General features: G+C 43.8%; 1 protein-coding gene across 4 annotated transcripts in view; it reads right to left on the reverse strand.

Moving 5' to 3' along the window:
• Positions 1–19,340, reverse strand: part of zc3h3 (zinc finger CCCH-type containing 3) — a 343,469-nt gene that overhangs the window by 79,603 nt on the left and 244,526 nt on the right. For 3 of the 4 annotated variants that reach the window (XR_010975023.1, XM_068031412.1, XM_068031411.1), the window contains exon 9: positions 1,839–1,970. The exons of the other annotated variant lie outside the window; for it this stretch is intronic. Coding sequence is in view for 2 of the 3 variants with exons in the window: in XM_068031412.1 (XP_067887513.1) it covers positions 1,839–1,970 (132 nt within the window). In the remaining variant the exon portion in view is untranslated. The remainder of the gene's footprint in view (positions 1–1,838; positions 1,971–19,340) is intronic. 4 annotated transcript variants of the gene reach the window in all.

Below are 19,340 nucleotides of genomic sequence, written 5' to 3' on the forward strand. Positions count from 1 at the left end.
CAGCTTCAATGTATTAATGTATGGATGTATATATATTATATACCTCTGTTCACAAATGTACAATGACATGCAAACCAATGTAAAGCTCTGAAAAATAATCAAGTTGACTCAGATAGATTCCATAATCACAGTGGGCGGCACAGTGGCGCAGTGGTTAGCACTGCAGCCTCACAGCTCCAGCGACCCGGGTTCAATTCTGGGTACTGCCTGTCTGGAGTTTGCAAGTTCTCCGTGTCTGCGTGGGTTTCCTCCGGGTGCTCCGGTTTCCTCCCACATGCCAAAGACTTGCAGGTTGATAGGTAAATTGGCCATTATAAATTGCCCCTAGTATAGGTAGGTGGTAGGGAAATATATGAAATTTAGTGTAGGATTAGTATAAATGGGTGGTTGATGGTCAGCACAGACTCGGTGGGCCGAAGGGCCTGTTTCAGTGCTGTATCTCTAAATTAAAAAAAATACTATAAACTGTTTATAATCATACGGTACCATGCAGGATAAATAGATATTTAAGGAAATACACATAAACTATAGGTTCAAGGATATGTATTGAATGGGAGCAGGTCGGTTAAGATCTTAAAAAAAGGAATTACTTATTGGTGCTAAGGGGCTTTCTCTTATCCAAAAATTTCTTGTATCCCTAGTATGTTGAAATATCGCATTACCAACAGATCTCCTCCATCTTACTCCAGCTATCCAGTATTTCAATACATAGCACATACTGTTATTGATGCAAAGGGATATTGAGACCTTCCTAGTCTGTATTATACAGTTACTTAGTGACTTATTCAACCAAGCACAAGAGCTGGGATGTTAGCACACTTAAGAAAAAAGTGGTTTTATCACATAGGACTGAGCTGTATTGTCCTCAAAATTGTCACACCCGCGACAATCGTTTTTAATGGGAAAGTTTAAAGCTGTGTAGCATCATAGACTGGAGGGGGTTGGGGAGGTGGGAAAGAGAGAAAAGAGTGGTAACTGAGTGGGATAAATATTTCAGCCTGATATATACTAACTATATTAACAGAAACACAGTAAAACAACAGAAACATGGGAGAAGAAAAAAGTCATCTGATCATCAACAAGACCATCCAGAATTTGCAATCTTGTGGACCTTCACTATCATCTGGATAAGATGATTCAACAGCAGCTCTACAACTTTAATCCAACATTATAAATCAAGGTTATGTATCATCACCACCTGTATTCCATGCAGGATGGAACTGGAGCCAGCGCGTTCCATAGGATATTAAATCACCAATTGAAACCTGTCATTTCAACAGGAGTCAAGGTTATAATGACTGCTGAAGCAACAGAGGGAAATGAACAGTGCAGTGAGTTAGCACACTATCCTTTCATCCTTTAATACCTAAATTTGAGTCCAGTATAGACTGATAGGAAGTCTCTTTTAGTTTGCAAGCTAGAAAAATTCTATGCAAAATGAGCTTCAACCCAATTCCTGACAGGCATCTGGCCACACCATACTTGTGTCCCCCAAGTAACAACCTTACTCTGAGACACCACAGGATAACAAATTTAAAAAAATGTCATTCTGCACAGCAGAGTTCAGGTTCTTCTAAACTTGTGCCTGATGCACAAAGCTGGGAGCTTTACTGAGCATCTAATAATGCTACATGTGAGTGTTTGATGTTGACTAGGTGCCTAAAATAATCAATCCGATGAACACTAAATTCACCCCTCCTGACTACACAAGCAAAAGGGACCACAGAACAGTAACAGCAAATTTTGAAAAGAGGTCCCCTTTAAAAGGAATAAACCAAAGCTATTAGTAACGTAACAGTACTGTCAATTAACTTTACCTCCTATTCGCTATAATGTACCTTTTCTCCCAGTGGGCAGTATCCCTTCAGGAAATCTTGGCAAACTTCAGCCTTTCTAGACACATACACATGGCTGTAAGGGCAGTTGTTATTGCTGCAGATCCCTCGGAGGTAGTAAGAGCAAACTGGCATCTACAATGCAAGCAGAAAATAACATATTGAACTTTTATGAATTAGGCGTTCCCATTGCTGATCAATGAAAACAGAATAAAGGACAAACAGCAATCTGCATACAGCCGAATGGTTCAATTTCAGGTGCTTTTTTTTTTTAAGTACCTGTTTGTACTTTCAACAGTTTCTCAGCTCCCCTTAAGTGAACGTTGTCCCTTAGGATCTGAAAGTTGTAATTTTTATTGAATATCTACATAGATGCATTACCCACCAACTAACAATTGCTTGTACTTACTGTAATCTGTTTACTGGAATGTACGCAGTCTGGTGCTACCCTATCAATCAGTTCGGTGTTGCGGAATATCGAACAGAGCTTTTACAGACTTAAGTGCATATTCGTAATGGTGCTTTAAAAGTGTTCCTGGATCATTGCATTCTTTCTATCTGCTAAAGAGAATTTACTTCCTTGTTTTGATGCACAATTAGAGAGGACCAATTTCACGGAGTGTAAAAAGTTAAAAAATCCCACATCCGCAACTCACGTCTCTGTAAAAGTTACAGACAGTTCAGTGTAATACCTATTCACAATTTACAAAATACAAAGGATCATCAATAGCAATCCTAGAACCAAATAATGCTCAACCAAAAATGTTCTCAGCAATCTTAAAAATAGAGCTAGGCCATTCAGGTGTGAATTCAGGCAGCACTTTTTCACATAAAGGGTAGCAGAAATCTTGAATTCTCTCCCCCAAAAGGCAGTGCATTCTGGGTCAATTAAAATTTTCAAGACTGAGATTGATAGATTTTTGTAGGACATATCCAAAGGACATGGAGAAAAGGCAGGTAAATGGAGTCAAGGTAGAGATCTGCCATGATCCAACAGAATGGCAGAATAGGCTTGAGGAGCTGAACGGCTTAGTCTGGTTCCTATGCCCACAAGGTAGTAATTGGAATTTTCAGCAATCAAGATAAGCTGTCAATTGTGCTGCATAAAGTTTCTCCATGAAATGCTGCATCCTTTCTCTTCATCAGAACTTTTGTCCAAGATGAAAGAGAACTGTAGGTCAAGAGCACTTTCCCCGATGACCAAAATTACAAATAAGCTTAGCAAAGTCCAAGTATTAAACGAATACCCTTTAAACCACATAAGTGAGCTGATTAAGAAAAAGTTTCAACTGACGGTATTCACTGCAGTGAGTAATTTTTAACATCAATCAGAAACTGTGTTCATGTCTGGAAGAGATGTCAAAGCCATGATGCTTTCGAATAAATAAAGTAAAAATTTTATCTAGGAAAACCAATTACTTGCAAGATCCTTTTGAACTGAGAAAAGTTAATCCTGAAAGAGAGTGAGAAAAATTCCAAGGAAATCTGCAGCATAGACGGAATTCCTGGAGGTAGGAGAGATCTGATCAAAAGGAGGAAGTTTAAAGGCCTCCTCATATTCCTCCTCCTTCAATTTTTCCTTGTGAAGGAAGGAGTTAAGTAATGCTGGGTATGGTCCTGGACAGCAGCTTCTAGGCAGTTCATCAACTGTCCCTTCACAATTCTGTGTCTGGAAAGCTTGCAGGTCACATAAAATAAGTTGCAAGTGTGAATGTGAGTGTGTGAGTGCAGACACACAACACACAATTGGACCCCTTCACCAATTTTCCCATCCCTAGCCCTGAGGTCAACTATAATGTCACTGCAATCAAGTTAACATTTGGAGTCAAGGATTACATTCTGGAATCTTGATATGTATCATTTAGGGCTGCACAATATAGTGCAATTATTCAATCAGCCATGAGGGGAATTATTCACTTACTTTCATTGGTTTATGGTATGAGAAGCTATTCAGTGGCTAAGTGGCATGGAGTAGATCTCCACAGTGCAGTGCCTCCCAGTGAACGGGGGTATGTTAAATGTCTCCATGAAAGATCAAAAAAATCGGCATGTGGGGCAGGGGAAGTGATAAAACCACAAACAGCAAGTTTACAGGGGCACAAACCAATATCCTACCAGAGCAGTCCATCGCCCAAGAAAGATCAGGTGCATAACAAAGTTCAGAAAGACAAAAGACCATTTAACTCATCAAAACTGTTTCATCTAGAGGCTTTACATAATATCATTCTGTTGGATTTCTCCCTTTCTCCAGTAGTGCTGGTTAATCCTCTACCATAAGGAACTCCAAACTCTTTCCCAAACTCAAATATAATCAAGCAGTGCTCCAAAATATCTCTATAGCCCTCAATCTGGCTGAACAACAGGAAAGATAAACTTATGTGGAGCATTTTTTAAATTGATAAGGGTGAACCATTTGTTTGGAGTTTTAAAAAAAATCTTACAAGGATTAAGAGGCTCAGTACATTCCGTAAAGCTACCAGAAACTCGTAAAATTAAACCTTTGGTTTATAATGTTGTAAATATGAGGTTAGAAAATTTAATGTTCCACAGATCACATGTGGGAGACAACATGCACCATCGCCTAGCTTGGGGCAGCTGCTCTTTTCTAGTTATCACGTGCATTGTAAACTCGGGATTACTAGAAAATGCTAGGAATTCCAAAACCTATATAATTATAGGGGCGGAACAGTGGTTAGCACCGCAGCCTCACAGCTGCAGCAACCCGGGTTCGGTTCTGGGTACTGCCTGTGCGGAGTTTGCAAGTTCTCCCTGTGACCACGTGGGCTTCCTCCCACATGCCAAAGACTTGTGGGTTGATAGGTAAATTGGCCATTGTAAAAAAAAGAAAATTGCACCTAATGTAGGTAGGTGGTAAGAGAATTGAGGGAAGGTGGGTATGTGAGAGGGAAAATGGGATTAATGTAGGATTAGTATAAATGGGTGGTTGATGGTCGGCACGGACTCGGTGGGCCGAAGGGCCTGTATCTCTCTATGACTCTATAATTAAGTTTTTGGTCACATTGAGAAACTTTTCTCAAGCTTCCAACCAAAAAAAGAAGCATCAGGAAAGCCTTTTGTTTTAATTTTGTTTTGTTTTAATGAGGGCATATCCTAAATGCATACATTCAAGAAAGAAATCTGTGCTTGGCAAGTTTAAAGACCAAAAGTTAACAAGCAACTCAACAGTGCAGAGTATATGTCAGCATGTCTCTCCTATTGAGAGATTGCATTTTGGCTCATCACTCCTCAGATTTTAATTTTCTTTTTATTTGTTCTTGTGTTGTGGACAACACTAAGCATGCAGTTTTTAGTGCAAAGAGGCATGTAATATGGACAGAAGTCACGCATAAGCCAGACCAGGTAGGGACAGAGGTTCCCTGCCCTGAGAACGATACTGAATCAGTTGGGTTTGTACAAGAGTCAGTCAGCTTGCACTGTCACTTTTTTTGGTGCCAGCACTGAAATGAACGGATTGAATGAATTTAATTTCACAATTTGCCATGCTGGGTTCTTAAAATCTAGATTCCACTCCCCTCTCTTCTAACCCAGTGGGCCAAACATCCCCTAACGTTCCCCATTTGCCCTAGCTTTCTCTAGATTCTATCTCATCTTCTGCCCTGCTCCCTCTGAGCTCAGCTTGTCCATGAGGCCCACTTCCTGCACCCTCAATCCTGTTCTGAATAAACTATTGACCACCCAACTTCTCTTCGTGGGCCTCAAGTTAGATGATATTGTTAATTGCTCCCTCTCCTCAGTAATTGCTCATCCCCCATTCATATCTGCCATCGTTATCCGACTCCTCAAAAAAGCCACCCTTGACCTTCTGTCCCTGAAAACTACCACTTCATCTCCAACCTCCCAGTTGTCGCCTCCCAAATCTGTGCCCCTCTTTCCGACAATTCCATGTTTGAATCCCGCAAATCGGGTTCCTGGCTCCACCAAGGTACTGAAACAACCCTTAACGAATCCATAAATGATATTCTTTGTGATTGTGACAGTAATAAACTATCCCTCCTCATCCTTCTTGATCTATCTGCAGACTTTGTCACAAATGACCTCATCATTCTCCTCTGTCATCTAGCTGGGTGCTTCATTTGTTCTATCTATCGAATCATAGCCAGAAAACCAGCTGCAATGGCTTCTCTTCCAATGGAGCGAAGCAAGCGCAGTTCCATCCAGCTGGACAATGGAGGAGGATAGTTGGGTCTTCCTACTCTCACACTGTTACCCCTGGAGTCCCCCAAGGATCTATCCTTAGATCCTCCTTTTTCTCATCTACATGATCATCCTTGGCAACAACAGAAACAGTGTCAGGTTCCACATTTACATCGACGACGCCCAGCGGTACCTCACCAACATCTCTCTTGACCCCTCCATTGTCACTAAATTGTCAGACTGCTTGTCTGGCATCCAGTACTGGATGGGCAGAAATTTTCTCCAACTAAATACTGAGAAGACCAAAGCCATTGCCTTTGCTCCCTAAACACCGATTCAGTCCCTCTCCCTGGTATCTGTCTGAGGTTAAACCAGATTGTTTGCAACCTTGGTGTCATATTCAAACCCGAGATGTGCTTCCAAACATTAATGTATGCCATATGCCTATTTCCACCTCCGTAACAACGCCCAGCTCCAACCCTGCCTCAGCGGCTACTGAAACCCTTATCTATACCTTTATTACCTCGAGACGTGACTATTCCAACTGTAACGACCGAGGTAGGAGAAGTGCACTGTTATTTCAGTCCCACTTCACCACAGGTCAGAACAGATATTTAAAATTTCCCACTTACAAAAACAGTCAATCAAGATACTCTATTTTTCCCCCAGAATAAAGCACACCAACCAGGTTTCTTTAATAAACAACAAAATTATCCGTTTACTACAAACCAAGTCTTAACTGTCATGGAAGTTGTTTTTTTCTCTGTTATAAAAAATTAAGGGAGTCTATATGCCTTTAAGACTAAGAGAAGTTTTTATTTTTTCTGGGAACAGTGTGTGCAAGCTGCAAGCCTGTTTCCTAGGCAGCAGCAAGAGGGATGCGGTCACATGCCGTATTGTATTAGTTTGGCTGTGTGCAAAGACTGACTAGAACTGGTTTGAACTGGCAGTCCAGCAAAGTGTGCTCTCCTTGAAGGAAGGATTTATCTCTCTCAGCAAAAAATCTACATTGGCCTTCAGGCTGTGTTTCATCGAAAGAGGAAAAGACCCCTGGAAAGGAATCTTTGCATTGTTGGAGGTAGAAAATTCCTTTTTATTCCTGTCTTTAGTAAGTCTCTGCCACAGGAGTGACTTTCCATTGTCTTTTGTATTTCTGGGAGTTCTGGAAACTCAGTAAAGTTTCTACTCATAGACGGCTAATTCAAAATCTAAATAGTCCTGTTATACTCCTTGTTGAAAGATCTGTGTGACTCCTACTGCAGCCAAAGTGCCTTGAACACCTACCCATTACAGACTGTTCATCAACTTGCCTGGAGACTTCTTGTGACATCTGACTATTCGACTCTGGGACAGCTCATTGATCCGCAAAAGTAACCAACCAGGATTTACAACCCAGTTGTTTTATTATTCCTATGAAACAGCTCTAATTTAAAACATCATTTTTGGAACAAGTTAACCGTTGGTTTTTGAATGAATGTGTTTGTGCATGAGTATTTGAAGGAATAAGAAATTATAAAGTATTTTCAGACAAAGATTTATCTCAATATTGTTTAAGATTTAGTTTATTAATAAATAGTTAATTTGTTATTGTTTAAAGATACCTGGTTTGGTATGTTCTATTCTGGGGGGTTAATAAAGTGATTAATTTGGTTAATTTAAGGTAGGTGGAAAACTTTCATAATCTGCTGTGACCTGTGCAGTAATGGGACTGAACTGTTATAACAGTATTAACCAAAAATGAAATAAAACATACGCACTAATGGAATTATTAAAACCCCTTATTATATCCAAGCCCTCACACACACTCAAATACAAAATCAGTTAACCGGGTAAAAAAGGGATTTTTGTTCACAGCTGTTACAAAGAAATAGAAGGAATGAAAAAAACATAGGCTTAAAAGAAGGTATGGAAGGAAGTCCTTTGTTTTGGTGAGGCGTCCCAAAGGCGAAAAGGTTGTTGCCACCTAGGAATCTTCCTAGAACATTTCTTTCCAGGCGAGGTTGTTGAACAGTCTGGGGAGGTTTCCAAGAAATGCAACTATAGAAGGCTTCATACAGGTTTTAAATCTAGTGTGCAGCAACAAAAGGTTTCAGTTTGTACATAGTCGATACAGAAACCTTGCATCTTTGAAAGAATTTTCCAAATATTCAGGAATTCTTCAAATAGAGGAAGCAACAGTACAACTTGATGCAAAATTTGTTTTTCAAGAGCAGGACGGCATGGCTGGATCTTCTGTTCTTCCAGCAGGTCAATAATCAAACTCTAACTGCCTGTTTTTAGCCAAATCAGCTAGCTTTGTTAACAGTTCAAAATGAAACCAACTTTTTCCAGAAACAGGTCAACCATATGACAACCATAAATGCTGACTTGTCAATAAGCAAATAGCTGTTCAGGTCAAAACAGAAACCCCTGCTTGGTTCTTTGCAAACAGATGCTTTCCAGTAACGTGTTTACATTCAGTCCAAACCTTCTGGCAACTTCTTTGAAATACAACCACGAAGTTCAGCCTCTTCAGTTTTAAAAATATAGATTCTCAAGTTTTAACAAATAATGGAAACCCTCATAACACAATGTACTGACCGGCCTCCTAAGTGCTACTCGCTGTAAACTTTGTCATGCAAAACTCTGCCGCCTGTGTCTTAACACTCACCAAGTCTCTTTCACCTATTAACCCTGTGATCACTTACCTACCGTGGCTCCTGGTTAAGCAATGCCCCGAATGTACAATTCCTATACATATTTTCAAGTCCCTCCATGTGGCCTCGCCTCTCCCTACCTCTGCAATGTCGTCTAGCCTTACAATCCTCCGAGATACCGGTATTACTCCAATTCTGGCCTCCTGAACATCCTTGAGTTTAGTTACTCCACATTGGCAGCAACCCCTTCAATTGCCAAGGCCCTAATCTTGGTAATTGAAGGCCCTGCTCAGCATAGTGGGGAAAGTCTTTGCTCGAGTCGCTCTGAACAGGCTCCAGAAGCTGGCCGAGCGCGTCTACCCTGAGGCACAGTGTGGCTTTCGTGCAGAGAGATCGACTATTGACATGCTGTTCTCCCTTCGTCAGATACAGGAGAAATGCCGTGAACAACAGATGCCCCTCTACATTGCTTTCATTGATCTCACCAAAGCCTTTGACCTCGTCAGCAGACGTGGTCTCTTCAGACTACTAGAAAAGATCGGATGTCCACCAAAGCTACTAAGTATCATCACCTCATTCCATGACAATATGAAAGGCACAATTCAACATGGTGGCTCCTCATCAGAGCCCTTTCCTATCCTGAGTGGTGTGAAACAGGGCTGTGTTCTCGCACCCACACTTTTTGGGATTTTCTTCTCCCTGCTGCTTTCACATGCGTTCAAATCCTCTGAAGAAGGAATTTTCCTCCACACAAGATCAGGGGGCAGGTTGTTCAACCTTGCCCGTCTAAGAGCGAAGTCCAAAGTACGGAAAGTCCTCATCAGAGAACTCCTCTTTGCTGACGATGCTGCTTTAACATCTCACACTGAAGAATGCCTGCAGAGTCTCATCGACAGGTTTGCGTCTGCCTGCAATGAATTTGGCCTAACCATCAGCCTCAAGAAAACGAACATCATGGGGCAGGATGTCAGAAATGCTCCATCCATCAATATTGGCGACCACGCTCTGGAAGTGGTTCAAGAGTTCACCTACCTAGGCTCAACTATCACCAGTAACCTGTCTCTAGATGCAGAAATCAACAAGCGCATGGGTAAGGCTTCCACTGCTATGTCCAGACTGGCCAAGAGAGTGTGGGAAAATGGCGCACTGACACGGAACACAAAAGTCCGAGTGTATCAGGCCTGTGTCCTCAGTACCTTGCTCTACGGCAGCGAGGCCTGGACAACGTATGCCAGCCAAGAGCGACGTCTCAATTCATTCCATCTTCGCTGCCTTCGGAGAATACTTGGCATCAGGTGGCAGGACTATATCTCCAACACAGAAGTCCTTGAAGCGGCCAACACCCCCAGCTTATACACACTACTGAGTCAGCGGCGCTTGAGATGGCTTGGCCATGTGAGCCGCATGGAAGATGGCAGGATCCCCAAAGACACATTGTACAGCGAGCTCGCCACTGGTATCAGACCCACCGGCCGTCCATGTCTCCGTTATAAAGACGTCTGCAAACGCGACATGAAATCGTGTGACATTGATCACAAGTCGTGGGAGTCAGTTGCCAGCATTCGCCAGAGCTGGCGGGCAGCCATAAAGACAGGGCTAAGTTGTGGCGAGTCGAAGAGACTTAGTAGTTGGCAGGAAAAAAGACAGAGGCGCAAGGGGAGAGCCAACTGTGCAACAGCCCCAACAAACAAATTTCTCTGCAGCACCTGTGGAAGAGCCTGTCACTCCAGAATTGGCCTTTATAGCCACTCCAGGCGCTGCTTCACAAACCACTGACCACCTCCAGGCGCGTATCCATTGTCTCTCGAGATAAGGAGGCCCAAAAGAAAAAAGAAAAGAAAGAATCTTGGTAATTGAAGGCATGGCTGCCAATGTGGAATGACGGAAATCAAGGATGCTCACGAGGCCAGAATTGGAGCAGTGCAGGTATCTTGGAGGATTGTAAGGCTAGAAGACATTACAGGATCACGGCCCACAGCGCTTACCTTCCGGGAGAGCAGCAGACAAGAGCCGATCTGCATGAGGAACACAGAGCAGGGAGCCGTTAAATAAAGCCTGAGGATTGCGGCCGACAGCACTTAGCTAGTAAGGCAGATGAATTGAGGGCGTTGATTAAAACATGGCAATATGACATTATTGCTATCACAGAGACATGGTTGAGAGAAGGGCAGGACTGGCAGCTCAATATTCCAGGGTATAGAATCTTCAGGCGTGACAGGGTAAAGTGTAAAGGAGGAGGTGGCATTGCATTATTGATCAAGGAGTCAATTACTGCAGATAGGAGGGATGACATCAAAGAACAAAGAACAGTACAGCACAGGAACAGGCCATTCGGCCCTCCAAGCCTGCGCCGATCTTGATGCCTGCTAAACTAAAACCTTCTGCACTTCCGGGGTCCGTATCCCTCTATTTCCATCCTATTCATGTATTTGTCAAGATGCCTCTTAAACGTCTCTATGGTACCTGCTTCCACCACCTCCCCTGGCAACAAGTTCCAGGCACTCACCACCCTCTGTGTAAAGAACTTGCCTCGCACATCCCTTCTAAACTTTGCCCCTCTCACCTTAAACCTATGTCCCCTAGTAACTGACTCCCCTGTCAGCATTCTGAAGGGATCGTTCCCTCCGCGCCACCCTGGTCCACTCCTCCATTACCCCCACCACCTCGTCCCCGTCCCAGGGCACCTTCCCCTGCAATCGCAGGAGGTGTAATACCTGCCCATTTACCTCCTCTCTCCTCACTATCCCAGGCCCCAAACACTCCTTTCAGGTGAAGCAGCGATTTACTTGTACTTCTTTCAATGTAGTATACTGTATTCGCTGCTCACAGTGTGGTCTCCTCTACATTGGGGAGACCAAGCGCAGACTGGGTGACCGCTTTGCAGAACATCTCCGCTCAGTCCGCAAGCAGGACCCTGAGCTTCCGGTTGCTTGCCATTTCAACACTCCCCCCTGCTCTCATGCTCACATCTGTCCTGGGATTGCTGCAGTGTTCCAGTGAACATCAACGCAAGCTCGAGGAACAGCATCTCATCTACCGATTAGGCACACTACAGCCTGCCGGACTGAACATTGAGTTCAATAATTTCAGAGCATGACAGCCCCCCATTTTACTTTCATTTTTAGTTATTTTTTCTTCCTTTTTTTTTTACATTCTTTTTTACATTTTTTACAATCTTTTTTTGCATTTATTTCATTTCATCTTAGTTTGTTCAGTTTGCTTACCCACTGTTTTTTTCAGGTTTTTTTTCAGGTTTGCACTTGCTGCTGTTCAATATTCAGTGTATTTACACCTAATCTGTACTAATGCTTTGTCTTTCAACACACCATTAACATATTGTTTGCCTTTTCTCCGTGACCTTTTGGTCAGCTATGTGGCCTGGTCCAATCTGCACCTTCTCCTTTGTTATCTCTTGCCCCACCCCCACCTCACTTGCTTATAATCTGTGACTTTTCTAATATTTGTCAGTTCCGAAGAAGGGTCACTGACCCGAAACGTAAACTCTGCTTCTCTTTCCACAGATGCTGCCAGACCTGCTGAGTGATTCCAGCATTTCTTGTTTTTGTTTACAATACTATTGCTAGGGCTTGAAAATTGCAGCTATGAGGAAAGATTGGATAGGCTAGGGTTGTTTTCCTTAGAACAGAGGAGGCTGAGATCTACAAAATTATAAGGGGCCAAGATAGAGTTGACAGGAAGGACCCGTTTTCCCCAGCGGAGAGGTCAATTACCAGGGGCCACAGATTTAAGGTAACTGGTCGAAGGATTAGAGGGTTCACGAGGATAAACCTTTTCATCCAGAGGGTGGTGAGTGTCTGGGATTTACTGCCCGCATCGGTGGTGCAGGCAGAAACCCTCAACTCATTTGAAAGTGCCTGGACCTGCACCTGAACAGCTGTAACCTGCAAGGCTACGGACCAGGTGTTGGAAGGAGGGATTCGATTGGGCGGGTAGTTTTATCAGCCAGCACAGACATGTTGGGCTGACTGGCCTCCTTCTGTGCCATAACTTTTCTATGGTCCTGCGGTTCTAAGCTCTGGAATTCCATCTCTTAAAGATGGAAAGAGAAGCAGAGAGGATAAGATGCTTGGTGTCAAATTCCGTTCGCTAATGCTCCTGTAAACTGCCTTGGGATGTTTTACCAGATTAAAAGGTGCTGTATAAATGCAAATTGATTCCTAATCCTAAATTGAATGGATAAAAAAATCATGGTCCCTGGCTATATGGGAGACATTGTTAAGTGGTTGTGAAAAAGGGGGAATTAATAGCAAAATGTAATGTGAGGGGAAAACAGGAGGGAAAATCACCATTTTGAGGACCCAATCAGGTGATCCAATGCAGTTCTGAGCAACTGCTGAAGTTTTGTAGGTCCTTCAGTTGGATGTAACACTGAGGTCCTCCTTGCCTGTCCAAGTGAACATTAAATTTGCAACTGGAAGACAGTCAGATTTGTGACTAAGTTAATGGAGACAAATGTCATTCTTCAGCCAATTCTATCGCAGCTGATGACTTCAATTTTACTATTCCACATTCGGTCTCCTTGCCATCCTCGGCTTGGTGTTGTTTTGACCATTGTTAATCGTGGAGTGTCCAAACTACAGCCTATGGCTCACAAGCCCTGGCTATCTGTCCCACAAAGCCCTGGTGAAAGTTTCTATTTCTGCCCATATTTCTCACTATACTGGGTTTACCTGGTTGAAGTTTATGGGCTTGATATTTGGAAAAGGCCCATTCTTAGCCTCACTGGTGGAAAAAACTAAATTCATTTCACTTGGAATGCTCTATGAAATTAATTACACAAAATTAGTTTTTAAAACTTAGAAGTGGTGGTTAGTTTTCAACATTTAATAGTCTATGTGATCTACAGGGCTCATGGAGGCAATTAAATGGCCCAAGAACACAAAAAGGCTCGACACCCCAATTCTAATCTGCAGACAACATAAAAAAGGATTTGAGATTGAGATGTTTAGCAAAGGAATAAAAGTCTCTAAGATCATCCCTTTTACAGCTAATTTAACAGAAGCATGCACACATTTCTTAGTATGAAGCTCTCAACAAGAGAAACTTGCACTGTTATTTCAATTAAACTGCGTTATACCCTGGTGCACGAGATATCAAATGCAACGACGCTGCATCCATTAACAAAAGGTTCTGAAGCATCCCTTCGCATTATATAGTGTTTATACAAGGGAATCAGACATGGAAGCTAATGAAGTCGAACATAATAAGAGGCCCTAAACTGCACACAACTGAATTTTCAAGCTCTATTACTGGGGAAAATGCTGATTCTCCATAAGCAGAGGACAGAGAATACACAATAGCGGGCAATGGCTTCTGGTCTTGCCGCCACTAATCGACAGAACAAGCTTATCCACCTGTTTGTTACATATCCTGATTTCATCATCTGTGAACAGCTGACTTTTGAGTACTGCTGGTGCAGAAACTGCACATATTTCTTTTGACAATAGGATTCTCTCTGCTGTTACTTGCAGTTAGCTAACTTTACATGGTGACAACAGTGTGAAAGAGAGAACTTCAAAAAGCGAGGTGGTGGCTGTGGGGAAGGAGGAAGGGGGCTTCTTAAAAAAGAAGTTTGGAAAGTTCAGAAGATCCCTGTTAAAGAGGAAATATTCAAAGGTAAGGCAGAGGAGGGACCCTCCTTTAAAAAGGGATGGCAGTTGTTGGGGAGGTAGGGCCCCTTAAAGAGGGCAGTTTCAAAGCTGGGCCAAGGGGGCTCTACAAAGACAGAATTTCATCCTTTAAGTGCTGATAACCACAAACAAATGCTCAAATAAGGGTAAAAGCAAAATATTGAGATGGGGGCGTAAGGGGATAAAACTGAGACCTTTGCTGAGTACAGAACGCTCAGCATCAGAGAGGGGGAGGTCAGAGGGTATAGTGAATACACGGCAAGGGGTCAGATCAGAAGGGGTGGGGTCAGAGGGAAGTGAAGCGGAAGGAGGATCTGGAGGGGCATTAGTCCCCATCAGCTGCTGGAGCTTGCGTTCCTTAACGCCTGAAAGGAAGAAAAAAAGTTTTTTGTTAATGCGTCGGATGAGACGTAAGATGAGATGAAACTGTGGAGTAGAACAGCTTTGAGATAAGGCGAGACGGTGCTGCTGGAGAGAGAGGTCCAGTGTGTGCATGTGGCGGCGCATAGCACTGAGTGTGGATCTCAGGATGCGGCGAGAGTAGCAGTCCGAGGAAAGTTGTATTTCTCGGAGATACCTGTGATCCTGGGTGGTTTCAAAGCATGATGGGTGAAACTGCAGTTGAAATCCACGTGGAATAAGTCGGAGCCGGAGACAGTCACTGAGGAAGGAGATGTGGCTGTGAAAACGAGTTTTGGTAGATACCTTATCAAACACCAGGAGGGAAATAGAAAGCAATGAAGGTGAACAAGGTAAAAGAGACAAACGAAAATCCTGTCGGAGAGAAGAGCAGAACTTCTTCAAGGTAGGCATTCCTGGAAGAGAAGTGGCAGTGAATTAAACACTAAAATAAAAGCAAAATATTTTGCTCAAATAAGGGTACCTTGTCTCTAAACTGAACTGCTAAATTAGCTACAAAAAGCATTCCCAACTGTCCTTCCATCTTATTCTTTATTCTGTCTCAAGATAAGTAATTTCACAAAATGTTCTGCTTTTATTTGTGCCACATGTTACTTGAAAAAAAAACTTATCTGATAAGGGAAATCACGGATAAATGCTTAAAGGAGAAAAAAAATTACAGGACTCTGGGAGAGGCGCAGGGGAATGGAACTATTTGGATAGCTCTTTCAAAGAGCTGGAAAAGGCACAATGGGCCAAAATGCCTCCTTCTGTGCTGCAGCATTCGATACTAGATGGTATTCCAGAGACTTCACCGAGGTTTCAAAATAAAAGACGGGAGAGAAAATTAAGCATATCAAAAAGAAACAAAGAAAATTTAAATTTATATAGTGCCTTTCAGGAACTCAGGATATCCCAAAGTGATTTATTGTCAATCAAGTACTTCTGAATTAAAAACAAGAAATGCTGGAAATACTCAGCAGGTCTGGCAGCATCTGTGGAGAGAGAAGCAGCGTTAACGTTTCAGGTTATACAAAATAAAGGCCCAGCCTCCACAAGAAGCCAAGTTTGCAGTCCAATAATGTTTTAGAAATAGTTTGCGTGTCACTTCAAAATAGTCTGGAGAAAATGTCATAAAATGGAGAGTTTTAAGCACGCTCCCCTCTGACCCTTCTTCAGAACTGGCAAATATTAGAAATGTAAAAGGTTATAAGCAAGTAAAACTGGGGTGGGGCAACAAATAACAAAGGAGAAGCTGCAGATAGGACAAGGTTCAGAATAGCTGACCAGGTGGTCGTGGAGCAAAGGCAAACAATATGTTAATGGTGTGTTGAAAGACAAAGCATTAGTACAGATAGGGTGTTAACGGACTGAATTGAATAGCCGCAAGTACAAACATGAACAAAAACAGTGGGTAAGCAAACTGAACAAACGAAGATGAAATAAAATAAACACAAAAAATATATTTAAAAAAAGGAAAAAGAAAAAAATAACTAAAAATAAAAGTAAAATCGGGGGCCCGTCATGTTCTGAAATTATTGAACTCAATGTTCAGTCCGGCAGTCTGTAGTGTGCCTAATCGGTAAATGAGATGCTGTTCCTCGAGCTTGCGCTGATGTTTACTGGAACACTGCAACAATCCCAGGACAAAGATGTGAGCATGAGAGCAGGGGGGAGTGTTGAAATGGCAAGCGACCGAAAGCTCAGGGTCCTGCTTGCGGACTGAGCGGAGGTGTTGCGCAAAGCGGTCACCCAGTCTGCGTTTAGTCTCCCCAATGTAGAGGAGACCACATTGTGAGCAGCGAATACAGTATACTACATTGAAAGTACAAGTAAATCGCTGCTTCACCTGAAGGGAGTGTTTGGGGCCTGGGATAGTGAGGAGAGAGGAGGTAAATGGGCAGGTATTACACCTCCTGCGATTGCAGGGGAAGGTGCCATGGGAAGGGGACGAGGTTGTGGGAATAATGGAGGACTGGACCAGGGTATCACAGAGGGAACGATCCCTTCGGCATGCTGACAGGGGAAGGGAGGGGAAGATGTGTTTGGTAGTGGTATCACGCTGGAGGTGGCGAAAATGGCGGAGGATGATCCTTTGGATATGGAGGCTGATGGGGTGGAAAGTGAGGAGATGGGGAACCCTGTCGCGGTTCTGGGAGGGAGGGGAAGGGGTGAGGGTAGAGACGCGGGAAATGGGCCGGACACGGTTGAGGGCCCTGTCAACCACAGTGGGGGGGAATCCTCGGTTGAGGAAAAAGGAAGACATATCAGAAGCGCTGTCATGGAAGGTAGCATCATCAGAGCAGATGCGCCAGAGATGGAGAAACTGGGAGAATGGAATGGAGTCCTTACAGGAGGCAGGGTGTGAGTAAGTGTAGTCGAGGTAGCTGTGGGAGTCGGTGGGCTTATAATGGATATTAATAGATAGTCTATCCCCAGAGATGGAGATAGAGAAGTCGAGGAAGGGAAGGGAAATGTCGGAGATGGACCATGTAAAGGTGAGAGAAGGGTGGAAATTAGAAGCAAAGTTGATAAGGTTTTCCAGTTCGGGGCGGGAACAGGAAACGGCACCGATACAGTCATCAATGTACCGGAAAAAGATTTGGGGGAGGGGGCCTGAGTAGGACTGGAACAAGGAATGTTCGACATATCCCACAAAAAGACAGGCATAACTAGGACCCATGCAGGTAGCCATAGCAACACCTTTTACTTGAAGGAAGTGAGTGGAGTTGAAGGAGAAGTTGATCAATGTGAGAACAAGTTCAGCCAGGCGGAGGAGGGTGGTGGTGGATGGGGACTGGTTGGGCCTCTGGTCAAGGAAGAAGCGGAGAGCGCTCAAACCGTCCTGGTGGGGGATGGAGGTGTAGAGAGATTGGATGCCCATAGTGAAGAGGAGGCGGTTGGGGCCAAGAAACTGCAAATTGTCAAAATAACGTAGGGCGTCAGAAGAATCACAGGTGTAGGTGGGAGGAGACTGGACCAGTGGAGAAAAGATAGAGTCAAGATAGGAAGAAATAAGTTCAGTGGGGCAGGAGCAGGCTGACACAATGGGTGTGAGGGCAGTCCTGTTTGTGGATTTTGGGAAGGAGGTGGAAGCGGGCTGTCCGGGGTTGTGGGACTATGAGGTTGGAAGCTGTAGAGGGAAGATGAGGTCAGTGACAGTCCTGTGGACAGTAGCTTGATGTTCGGTGGTGGGGTCATAGTCCAGAGGGAGGTAGGAAGAAGTGTCTGAGAGTTGGCGCTGAGCCTCTGCAAGGTAGAGGTCAGTACGCCATACAACAACAGCACCACCCTTGTCTGCAGGTTTGATGACCATGTCGGGGTTAGACCTGAGAGAACGGAGTGCCTCAAGTTCAGAGGGGGACAGGTTAGAGTGAGTGAGGGGGGCAGAGAAATTGAGATGACCAATGTCTCGCCAACAGTTTTCAATGAAAAGATCAAGAGCGGGTAAGAGGCCAGGGGGAAGGCTGGAGGCGGATGAATGGGTCTACTGATCAGGGGAAGGACTCCTGGTCAAAGAAGTGAGCCCAGAGGCGGAGGCGACGGAAGAAGAGCTCAACGTCATGCCAAGGGCGAAATTCATTGAGGTGGGGGCGTAAGGGGAAAAAACTGAAACCTTTGCTGAGTACAGAACGTTCAGCGTCAGAGAGTACTTCTGAAGTGTGGTCACTTTTGCAGGAAATGTGGAAGACAATTTGTGCACAGGATGGTCCCACAGTCAACAATAAAATATAAGGACCAGTATTGTGCCATCACTAAGAGTGCCTAGTTCCACTTCCACAACATCACCCCTGCCTCAGATCACCTGCTGCTAAGACCCTCAGTCATGCCTTTATAACCTCTAGACGTGACTATTCCACTGCACTCCTGGATGGTTTCCCACATTCAACCCTCCATAAGCTTGAGGCCATCCAAAGCTTTACTGCCTGTGTCCTAACTTGCACCACGTCCCATTGCCCTAACACCCCCTGTCCTCACTGACCCAACATCTTGATTTTAAAATTTTCATCCTTGTTTTCAATTCCCTCCATGGTCTCACCTCTCCCTATCTCTGTTGGCCTTTATAGCGAGAGGATTCGAGTACAGCAGCAGGGATGTCTTACTGCAATTATACAGGGCCTTGGTGAGGCCACACCTGGAATACTGTGTGCAGTTTTGGTCTTCTTATCTGAGGAAGGATGTTCTTGCTATAGAGGGAGTACATCGAAGGTTCACCAGACTGATTCCTGGGATGGCGGGACTGACGTATGAGGAGAGATTGAGTCAGTTAGGATTAAATTCGCTGGAATTCAGAAGATTGAAGGGGCAATCTCATAGAAACCTATAAAATTCTAACAGGACTTGACAGGGTAGATGCAGGAAGGATGTTCCCGATGGTGGGGGAGTCCAGAACCAGGGGTCATAGTCTAAGGATATGGGGTAAACCTTTCAGGACTGAGATGAGGAGAAATTTCTTCATCCAGTGAGTGGTGAGCCGATGGAGTTTGCTACCACAGAAAGCAGTTGAGGCAAAAACATTGTATGTTTTCAAGGAGGAGTTATAATTAGCTAAAAGGATCAAAGGGTATGGGGAGAAAGCGGGTACAGGTTACTGAGATGGATGATCAGCCATGATCATAATGAATGGCGGAGCAGGCTCGAAGGGTCAAATGGCCTACTCCTGC

Source organism: Heterodontus francisci, chromosome 5 (assembly GCF_036365525.1).
Source record: "Heterodontus francisci isolate sHetFra1 chromosome 5, sHetFra1.hap1, whole genome shotgun sequence".
Taxonomy (NCBI): Eukaryota; Metazoa; Chordata; class Chondrichthyes; order Heterodontiformes; family Heterodontidae; genus Heterodontus; species Heterodontus francisci.